The sequence below is a fragment of the Rhincodon typus genome, chromosome 19 (genome assembly GCF_021869965.1).
Source record: "Rhincodon typus isolate 14 chromosome 19, sRhiTyp1.1, whole genome shotgun sequence".
NCBI classification, from domain to species: Eukaryota; Metazoa; Chordata; class Chondrichthyes; order Orectolobiformes; family Rhincodontidae; genus Rhincodon; species Rhincodon typus.
The window spans coordinates 11215874-11227388 of record NC_063350.1 but is presented as its reverse complement, the minus strand read 5'-3'; the positions used below and the strand labels follow the sequence as shown (position 1 = coordinate 11227388).

At 41.9% G+C, this 11515-nt stretch overlaps 1 protein-coding gene across 6 annotated transcripts in view; it reads right to left on the bottom strand.

Annotated features, from left to right (window-relative positions):
• The window catches only part of LOC109918607 (tumor protein p53-inducible nuclear protein 1), a 43956-nt gene that overhangs the window by 9035 nt on the left and 23406 nt on the right, over nt 1-11515 (bottom strand). For 4 of the 6 annotated variants that reach the window (XM_048608347.1, XM_048608348.1, XM_048608346.1 and 1 more), the window contains exon 3: nt 9122-9467. In XM_048608347.1, the coding sequence (XP_048464304.1) occupies nt 9122-9467 (346 nt within the window). Of the gene's footprint in view, nt 1-9063; nt 9468-11515 lie in introns of those variants that run through there. The other 2 variants (XM_048608349.1, XM_048608350.1) reach the window with 2 other exon arrangements.

The following is an 11515-nucleotide window of genomic DNA, read 5'->3' as shown; positions in this document are numbered from 1 at the left end:
AGTGTAGGTAGGGAGTTAGGAAGGGGATAGGTCAGTCCAGGGAGGACGGACAGGTCAAGGGGGCGGGATGAGGTTGGTCGGTAGGAGATGGAGGTGCGGCTTGAGGTGGGAGGAGGGGATAGGTGGGAGGAAGAACAGGTTAGGGAGGCAGGGACCAGCTGGACTGGTTTTGGGATGCGGTAGGGGGAGGGGAGATTTTGAAACTTGTGAAATCCACATTGATACCATTGGGCTGCAGGGTTCCCAAGCGGAATATGAGTTGCTGTTCCTGCAACCTTCGGGTGGCATCGTTGTGGCACTGCAGGAGGCCCAGGATGGACATGTTGTCTGAGGAATGGGAGGGGGAGTTGAAATGGTTCGCGACTGGGAGGTGCAGTTGTTTATTGCGAACCGAGCGTAGGTGTTCTGCAAAGCGGTCCCCGAGTCTCCGCTTGGTTTCCCCGATGTAGAGGAAGCCACACCGGGTACAGCGGATGCAGTATACCACATTGGCAGATGTGCAGGTGAACATCTGCTTGGAAACATTCCCAACAACCAGTGAACATCCCAGCATAGAAAGTGGACTTTTAAACCACTTACAATCAGCAATTATAGAAGCATGGACTATTTCCTAAATGGGGAGAAAATTCAGAAGTCTGAAGTGCAAAGAGAATTGGAGGTTCTAGTCCAGGATTCTCTCAAGGTAAATTTGCAGGTTGGAAGGCAAATGCAACTTTGGCATTTATTTTGAGAGGACTTGAATATAAAAGCAGGGATGTACCTCAGACTTTAAAAGGCTCTGGTCAGGCCACATTTGGAGTATTGTGTGCAAGTTTTGGGCCCTGTATCTCAGGAAGGATGTACTGGCCCTGGAGCGGGTTCAGATGAGGTTCATGAGAATGGTCCCAGGAATGAAAGGCTTAACATGTGAGGAACGTTTGAGGACTCTGGGTCTATACTCAATGGAGTTTAGAAGGATGAGGGGGGGATCTAATTGAAGCTGATAGAACACAATGGCCTGGACAGAGTGGATGTTGAGAAGATGTTTCCATTGGTAGGAGAGACTAGGACCCGAGGGCACAGCCATAGAGTGAAAGGAAGACCGTTTAGAACGAAGATAAGGAGAAACTTCTTCAGCCAGAGAGTGGTGAATCTATGGAATTCACTGCCATAGAAGGCTGTGGAGGCCAGGTCATTGAGTACATTTAAGACTGAGATAGATAGGTTCTTGATTATCAAGAGGATATAGGGTTATGGGGAGAAAGCAGGAGAATGGGGTTGAGAAACTTATCAGCTGTGATTGAATGGCAGAGCAGACCCAATGGGCTGAATGGCCTAATTTCTGCTCCTATGTCTTATGGACAAAGCTCAATGCAAGTGGGAGAACGCCTCACTTTCCTCCTAGACACTTTGCAGCATTTAGGAGGCAACATGGAATTCAACAACATTAGAGCATGACCTCTGTCCTCCAAATTTGCCTATAGCTCAGCCATGTCTTGGTGTCCTGTTGGCTTTGCTCTCAGGAAAATACCCACCTTGATTACCCATTTGGTTCACTAATGTCCTTTAGGAAAGGAAACTGCTGTCATTACCTGGTCAGATCTAATATTTGCACTTATTTCACATCTCAATCTCTCCTTTGTCACCATTAGCACTCCCTTTTGCTCTGGGTATCCTCACTACTAGTTCTACTCATCTCCCCCATTCACAATATAAAAACACCAATTTCGGCCCCTTTCAGTTCTGAAGTTGTACCAAATTTAAAACGTTAGCTGTATCTCTCCTCAGTTACTGCTAGACCTGTGGAGTTTCTCCAACACAAAATTTCGGATGTTCAGCATCCGCAGTATTTTACTTTTTTAATTTGATGTTACTCTGATGTTTTTGCTTACAACTTCATTAACTTTTATTAATAAAGTCTTTAGATAGTTTACCTTTTAAAAGATTTTGCCTCAAGAACATAGAACATATAGAACATTACAGCGCAGTACAGGCCCTTTGGCCCTCGATGTTGCGCCGACCTGTGAAACCAATCTGAAGCCCATCTAACCTAAACTATTCCATTATCATCCATATGTTTATCCAATGACCATTTAAGTGCCCTTAAAGTGGGCGAGTCTACTATTTTTGCAGGCAGGGCATTCCACGCCCTTACTACTCAAGTCTACAGATCTGCTTTAATTTCAAAATCAACTTAATCTCCCCTCAAAATGTATTCACAAGCCATTAGGAACAATTTATTTATTTTTGTCATTTACTCCCAACAATTTTTCTCAATGTAACTCATTACCCAAGATGAGATCGTTTTTTCCGCTCTTTCCATGTGGAGTCTTTGGCACTTGGATTGACCGGATTCAATAGACTAGAGTTGTTTTCATTGAAGAGGAAACTAAAAAGGGGCATGATTGAGTGGTGTGAAATTATGGGGGCATAGGCAGGGTAAACAGGAAGAAACTTTTCAACTTGACGGAGGGATCACTGACCGTGGGGCTTAGATTTAAGGCAAGGGGCAAGAAGCTTAGAGGAGATATGAAGAAAAATCTTTTCACCCAGAGGGTGATGGGTATTTGAAACTTATTGCCTTAAGGATGTTACAAGCAGAAACCCTCAAACAAGTAGTATTTAGACATGCACTTGCCATGTCATGGCACCAAGACTATGGGGCCAAGTGCTGGAAAACAGGATTGTAATAGTTAGGTGGTGGTTTTAGACTGGTGCAGACTTGATGGGCCGAAGGGCCTTTTTCTGTGCTGTAGACCTCTACGACTAACTTTTCTTCTATCATCTGCTCAGGAAGAGAGTCCTTCAACTGTCTTAAAGGCAAGTAGAGGATAATTTCATGTTGAGTAACGGGGGTGAAAGGTTATTGGGGGTAGGTGGGAATGTGTGATTTGAGGTTACAATCACAACAGCAATGGTCTTATTGAATGACAGACAGACTTGAGGGGCCAAATGGCCTACTGCTCCTTATTTGTATCTCAGGGTACCTTAGCAGCAGGTGACTCACACCAGCCTCATCAGCCACAGTGAGGAATAAGGTCAGAAAAATATCTCAGAAATGTAAACACTTTATCCCTGGGTATCTTTCTTGTGCATTTCATTCAAGCTCTCTCTTTCCCATTTTCATCGGGTAGTTGTATAACAATTGACTGGCTGGACATTTCCAGTTAGCTCCTTCTCCAGTGGGTTTGAGTTGCTCTTGCTGTGAAATTACAATGTCAGGAATTCCGGTTCCCAGGAATTTCCCAGTTATTGCCTCCACTGGATTTGGGAAACCTACACAGTTCACAGCAATTTGTCAAATGCTTTTTTATAAAACTTGGTAGACTGGAAGCTACGTTTCTTAAAAGTACGAACATAGGAATTGTAGAATTGAAGTGTGACATTTGTCCACAAATTCTATGGTAGATATTTGTAATTAACCTGTTCAGACTGGTCATGCAACACCTCAGATGGGACTTGAGCCCAGGTCTTCCAGCCCAGAGGTAAGGACACTACCACTGTGCTACAAAAGCCCTTATAAGTTCTAAGTATAGGGAGTTAGTGTAATCATTGATGTACAAGATGGATAATTTCAAATCACTTTCATTGATATCTGAAAGCTAACAACCCTTCAGAAAAATTGAACTTTGACATCAAGAATCTGCACAGGGCATTTAATTTGAAACAAAGCAGGATAGCCACCCAACAGATGGCAATGTGGTTAATCAGAACAGGTCTTCCCAAAGTGGGGCTCAGGACTTCCAACTGGAGTCACAAGTACCAAGACAACAACGGGTGACCCCCCCTACCTACCATTTACTGAGGGGTTATGACCATTTAAGGTTTGGAATAGGACCATTGTGGAAAACTTTTGGGAAGCACTGAATTAGAATGTTGGTGTTGGACATCCCAGACCTAAAAATATCAGTAAGGTCACAAGCCTTAAAACAGAAGTACATCAACAACTTGTATCCTACAGTGCCTATAACAGGCCTTTCCAAAACAGGGCTTGGGAATGAGCTGTAATTTTAGGGTTGAGAGTTCCAATCCACCTCCCCTCTGGTCCAGTAGATCTTCTAATCCTTCCTGCATGACTGAGGGGTTTTGACAGCTTCATACTTGAAATGGGATCACTTTTTTTGGGCATGTAGAGTGGTGAGCATGGGAAGCCTTTGGGAAGTACTGGCGTATGATGTAACAAAACATCTAAAGACATGACATAAGAGCATGATTGAACACAATGATATTTAGCCACATAGATTACCACAAGTTTGGGCATAGAGATAGATTTTAAGAAGGGTCTTAAAAGGGGAAGAGGCGTAGAGAAGATATCCCAGAGCCTAGGGCCTTTGCAGCTGAATGCACAGCTGCTGATGGTGAAGTGACCAAAATTGCAGTGCTCAAAGAGGCCAGAATTAGATGAGCACAGGTACGTTAGGAGGGTCATAGGGCTGGAGGCAATTATAGACAAATACTGCATTGGACTTGAAAACAGATGACAAAATTAAATTCACGATGTAATAGAATCATGCAGCACGGAAACAGATCCTTCAGTCTGACCAGTCCATAATCCCAAACTAAACTAGTCCCACTTGCCTGTGTGGTTGGCCGATATCCCTCCAAACATTTCTTATTGATGTACTTATCCAAATGTCTTTTAAAAAATGTTGTGACTGTACCCGCATCCACCACTTTCCCTGGAAGTTTATTGCACGCACAAACCACAAAAAAAAAAGAAATTGCCCCTCGTGTCTTTAAATCTTTCTCTTCTCACCTTAAAATATACCGCCTAGTCTTGAAATTCCCCACCCTAGGGAAAAGTCACTTGCCATTCACCTTATCTATACTCCTCATTATTTTAAACTTCCATAAGTTACCCCTCAACCTCCTACTCTCCAGTGTAAAAAGAGGTCCCAGCCTATCCATCCTCTCCTTATAACTTAAGTCTTCCATTCCCAGCAATATCCTAGTAAATCTCTTCTAAACCCTCTCCAGTTTAATAATATCCTTCATATAACAGAGACCAGAACTAGACACAGTACTCCCGAAGATGCATCTGTTGATTGAACTGTAGGTCAGCAAGCAGAGTTATGGGCAAACAAGACGGTGCAAGTACACTGACAGACTTTGGATGATCTAAAATTTAAAGAGGATAAAATTATGTCAGGACTGTATTAGAATAGTTAGTATAGAGGTAGCAGAGCCATGGGGGAGGGTTTAGGTCACAAATGAACTGAACTTAGAGGGATCAGGAATAAACTAACAGTCCTTTTAAGGGGTTACAATTATATCTCAGCTATGCAGACAAAGTTTAAATGGTTTTTAATCATCTCCTAAATGTTGTGTAAAGATTAGTCACAACACTTTTTTTTAAAAAAAGGACCTTTCATAGGATGTGGTTGCTGACAAGGTCAGCATTTATTGCATGTCCCTGCAGCGAGCTGCCTACTTGAACCAATGCAGCATTGCTTGTATGATTACACAACAAGTTCCAGGAATTTGACTCAGCCATAGTGAATAATGGAAAGTTCCCAAGTCAGATGGTATGTGGCTTAGGGAAGGAAAATTTGCAGGTGGCAGTGTTCTCTGTGAATGCTTTCGTCCTTCAACATGATAGAGGTCATGGATTTGGAAGGTGTTGTTGAAAGAGCCTTTGCAAGTTGTCGAATTACCTCCTGCAAACAGTACACATTGCTACCACTGTGAGCTGGTGGTGGAGGGGGTGAATATCTGGTGTGGTGGATAGAGTATCAAACAGGCCACTTTGTCCTCAAAGGAATCAAACTTCGATGGATTGGGATACTGTACAGGATATTAACCCGTTAAAGGATCAATAAGGTATTATTTAGGTGTGCACTTGCAATGTCAAGGCATACAAAGCTATGGGCCAAGTGCTAGAAAACATGATTAGAACAGTTAGGTTTAGGCAATGCATCAATTTAAATAATTTCTCAAAGGATGGTAATGTTCTACAAACCTTCAACCATATTTCACTTAAGATATGGAACTTAGCATTAACAGTTTTAGGCCATTTCTGCTAAACCACTATTTAAGTGATGAAGTAACTTGTTGACAGAGGAGAATTTGTCGTAGATGAGGTGCAGACAGGTGAACATAATTATAAAATAAAAAGAAAGGGTTGGAGAAACTGAAATGTTCCAAAGAAGGATCATATTGGATTTGAAACATCATCTTTGTTTCTCTCTTCACAGTTGCCATCAGACCTGATTATCTCCAGCATTTTCTGTTTTTAATTTCAAATCTCCAGCATCCAAGGTAGCTTGCTTTCAATTAAGTTGCAGTCAGGAATAATTCAGGGCCACAAGAAAATTCCAACAATCTAATGATTCAAAAATAAGCCTCACACAAACCAAGTTTTATGCCACACTCATTCTGCAGGTTGTAGACTACGGAGTTATTGGGGAATTGCAATTGGCTTCAGTGGTTCACACTCGGGAGGCTTTTTCTTAAAATAAAAGGAAAGCCTGGATTCTTGTTGCTACAATCTGTAACAAGTGTGGATGGCTAATTTCTCAATGTCTGGTTTGGGATGACGTCCTGAGTTTGTAAAAGATGTAACATAATTACAAGTAGTACATTCTGGGAAATTGTTGGCAACTGAATAATAGGGAAGGTGCCAATGTGGGAAATAACCCCTGATTTGTGGCGCTGGCTTGAGGGTTCTCTTGAACAAGTCTGTATTTAGTTAAGTGAGCTTGTATAGGCTGATCTGCACAGTCAGCAGGCACTCCATATTCAATTCCAAAGTTACTGACCGTTCCCTGGTAAATGAACCAAAAGGACGATTTAAAACTTTCAGAAAAGATGAAAGATTTCCTCTGGTATTTCCCCACAGAGGCAACTATAAGACCACAGGTCCATAAAGTGCAAGAACAGAAGTAGGCCATTCAGCCCATCAAGTCTGCTTCACAATTCAATGAGATCATGTCTAATCTGATAATCCTCAATTCCACTTTCCTGCTTTTGTCCCATAACCCTCAATTCCCTTACTGCTTAAAAATCTGCCGATCTTTACCTTGTTCTTAAAGGGCAAATCAGCCTATTCAGCCTCTCCCAAAGCTCAATCACTCCAACACCAGCAACATTCTTGTAAATCTTTCCTGAACCCTTTCAAGTTTAACAACATCTTTCCTATAAAAACTAAAAGAACTGTGGATGCTGCAAATCAGGGACAAAACAAAGTTGCTGAAAAATCTCAGCACGTCTGGCATCATCTATGAAGGAGAAAACAGAGTTAACGTTTCGGATCAGGTGACCCTTCCTCAGAAGTCTGCCTCATGGGTTGTAAAAGATGTAACTTCATTTTGCAAAAAGGGCTTTTTTTTTTTTAAAAAAAAAGTGTCATTTAGTACAAACACCATACAGATTGAAATGAATTAAACACAAAATGAGGAGTTGCACCTAACCAAGAATGTTCTCTGTTGATAATCCAACATGTTTTTGCATTATTTAAATAACCAGATTTATGTTTGAAAAGTTGGCTCTGTGGGGAAATACCAGGAGATTATAAGACCACAAGACCATAAGATATAGCAGAAGTAGGCTATTCAGCCCATCAAGACTACCCCTCATGATTCAAATGAGATCATGTCTGATCTGATAATCCTCACCTCCACATCCTGCCTTTGTCCCATTACTCTCAATTCTCTTACTGATTAAAAATCAGTGTCTCAAACATGAAGTTTCAGCCAGCTTCAACAATCCTCCACAATAATTAATTCCACAGATTCACTACCCTCTGAGAAGAAATTCCCCCTCATCTCTATTGTAACTGAACAACCCCTTATTCAGGTTGTGTCCTCTAGCCCTAGGAGTCTCCCACAAGGGAAACAATCTGTGCACCTCTACCCCATCAAGCCCCCAAAGAATTTTATCATTTTCAATAGGGTTCTCTCTCATTCTTCTGAACCATAAAGAGTACAAACCCCAACCTCAACTTCTCTTCATAGAAGGATACCTCTACACCTAGGGATCAACCTGGTGACCAGTCTCTGGGTTGTCCCCAGTGCCAGTATGTCTTTTCTTAGGAGATCGTAAGAGTGGGATTAAACAAAGAAAGACAAAGCTTATGTGCAGCAGAAAACTAGCTGAACTGTGTTGTTAATTTCTGTATGCTGTATACAATTAAGGAAAAGCCAAACATCTTTTGTTAAAAGCAAAGAACCATGGATGCTGGAGGTCTGAAACAAAACCAGAAAGAGCTGGAGAAACTCAGCTCGTCTGGCAGCATCTGAGAGAAAAACAGGGTTAACATTTTGAGTCCAGTGACCCTTCGTCAGAATCTTTATTATGTCAACAGCTCCAATATAACGTTCCTTGAAACTTAGTAATTATTCCAAAACAAAGCTAAAGAAAGGACTGAAATCAGGCATTAATTTCTGGAGGGACAGAATTAAAAAGCAGAGATGTTATGTTTAACTTGTAAAGAATTCTGATCTCTCTTAAAAAGGACATCATAAAGGCAACAGGAAAATGCAAACTAAATGGCCAGCTTTATTTGACCAGAACGAAAAGGTTAAATCTATCAGAAAAATTGAATGGACTTGGGTTCTTCACTCTAGAAACTCTCAGATTACCCACAGTCTTGGGATTCTAAAGCTATGTAAACGTTTGAAGTAGAGATGGGCAGCATGGTGACTCAGTAGTTAGCAGTGGTGTCTCTCAGCACCAGGGACCTGGGTTCAGTTCCACCCTTGGGTGATTGTGAAAACTCCACAGACATTCTCTGTTTGCGTGGCTTTCTACCGGGTGCTCCAGTTTTCTCCCACAGTCCAAAGAACTTGCAGGCTAGGTGAATTGGCCATGCTGAATTGCCCCAAGTGTTCAGGCTGGGGGGGGGTTAGCTGTAAGAAATGCAGGGATACAGTAGGGGGCGAGTCTGGTGGGATGCTCTTCGGAGGGTTGGTGTAGATCCGATGGGCCAAATGGCCTGCTTCCACACCACATTTGTATTCTATTCTACTGATAAATTTGATGCACAATAGATTACTTAATAGCTTAAAACAGAGAGACTGTTGTTCCCAATTACAAATGAAAAAAGGTAATTGTTACTTTGTACTGAGGGAGGTGGGGGAGAAAGAGAACAGAGAATGCGTTTCTTTAAACAACCAGTTAGGCCTCTTTCCCTTCCATATCTTACCCATCATTGATTTCCTCGCTGGTATCTTCCTCCAAAGTGATATGGGTGTTGCTGGCAGCGTAGACGGACATGCTTGGGTGCTCAATGAGAAGGTTCTCCAGAGGGCTGCTCTCCACTTGGATATCATCCTGGCCTTCTGCAGTAAAACAGGGGGGAGGGGTGACAAACCAACTCTCTTCCAAAGTGCAGGGTAAAGTCTGTGGAGGACTGGAGCCACTTCCACAGCGACAGAGACTCTCAAGAGAAGAGGAGGCTGATGGAGGGGATGCATCAGAAAGGCAAGAGCTAGGCCTGGCAACATTTGCCTTCACTTCCACTTCTTCACTTGAGGGGGGAGTGCAATCATCTAAATTTGGGGGGGTGCAGGTGAGGGATACATGCGACCATCCAGTGACATGAACAGTGGTCATAACAATTTGAGTGAGAATTTAAGGAAAACCAAATCAAAAGAATCAGGTTGAAAGGGGGTAGGTGGGAATAGAGGGAGGGAGTGGGAAGAAAGCAAAACAAAACATAAAAAGACTGATTAGTCATTTTTTCAGAATGACAGGCCTAGTCCAGCATTTTCAAAAGTTTACACGTTGATCCTCCTTAACAGCAAATTGCTAAAGAGCAATTTCCTCCAAAGAGCAATTTTCCATTTGTAGCAACGTCAGGGGAGTTTTCATAGCCTCAGGTGAGAAGGCACAACCCTCGCTTCTTGGTGCAGAACAAGGTTAGTTTTTATGGGCAATGGAGAAAAAAAAAAATGGGGAAAACAATGTTGAGATCCTATTGGCTCGCCAGAAAAGCTGAACTGAGTTGCGAGTAGGGTCAAAAGGAACCAAAAATAACAAAAAAAGCAACCAATCTGGATGTGCATGAATTACTTGGGAGGAGAAAGAAAATATACCCCCACCTTCCCCCAATTCTGGTGAATCTCATTTACTAAAGAATGCAATTATCACCATAATAACAATGCTAAATCATTAACTCTCCTTTACAGAATTATTACACTTATTTTATTAACTATTTAGTTCATTTTCAAATGTTCTTTTTTTAATCAAATCAATATTTCAAATTACCACCTCCTTTTTGATGTTCCCTTAAACCGTGTTCCATAGTTTTTCATAATTAATGATTCACATTCCTCAGAGCACTTCAAAGCTCTACATTGCCATGATTATTAGCATCATTAATTAGAGAAAAAATTGGGGGTTATGTTAAACTTCTAACAGCCATTTGACTGAGGGAGGAGTTCAGAAGTTAATTTGTATTCAGGTTAGATTTATTTCTACAGTCAAACTATTCCCAGTGTCAGTTTTTGTATTTCGTAATCAAGCTGTTCAGAAATGTTATGACACACTTATGGAGCAGGTGGGACTTGAATCCAGGCCTCCTGGCTCAGGGGTAGGGTCATTGCCACTGTGCCACAAAAGCAACTCACCCCAGTGTCTCAAACAGGTGCTCAAATAATGAATGCCTCCCATCTGTTTATTTGAGCACTTTGTCATTCTTGCAGAGCAATAAAAGGTCAAGTCGCTATCGCCCTACCAGGCCATAGGGCTGCTCTCAGAGAGACGATTGGTGGTGGTTTAACCAGAGGGTCACCATGCCTCAGGCGAGGGGAGAGGTTGAGAAGTAACCTCAGCCAGTGCAGGTTTGAAGCCACGCTGTCAGCATCACTCCACATCACAAACCAGCCATCCAGCCAACTGAACTAATTGACCCTATGGCAATACTGCACTTAAAAATAAAAGGCCATCTCATCTTTCTCCTGGTATAAAGGACTCTTGGTGAAGCACTCCCTCCCTTTCTGTATAATGATTTGGAAATGATTAATTTTCCTCAAAAATGTACATAAAGCAAGTTCTTCAATTATTGTGATGCTACTCAATCAGCTGCCATCCATTATTATTCCAGGGTAAACAAGAAAATAAAAGAAGCAATGTTTTCAAACCAAAATGCAAGAAACCATTTGCATCTATCCTTCAACTTGTTTTGCTGCAAATACTGTGACAATATACTTATCATTCCCAAGGTATGTTGATCAACAGCAAAGGCAGCATTTGTGTGTCTCTACTGAAGGTGCTTCACAGGACTATTAGGTAAGGAGTCAAGTATTTTGACCTGCCAAGTGCAGGATCTTCCCATCAATTGGTGAGTCACAAACTGGGGGTCACAGTCTAAGGATTCAGAGTAGTCCAGTTAGGATAGAGATGAGGAGACATTTCTTCACCCAGAAAGTGGAGAGTCTGTGGAATTCACTGCCTCAGAATGTGATTGCAGCCAAAACATTGAATGTTTTCAAGAAAGAGTTAGATATAATTCTTGGGGCTAAAGGGATCAAAGTGGGGAGAAAGTGGGAACAGGATATAGAGTTGATCAGTTATGATCACACTGAATGACAAAGCA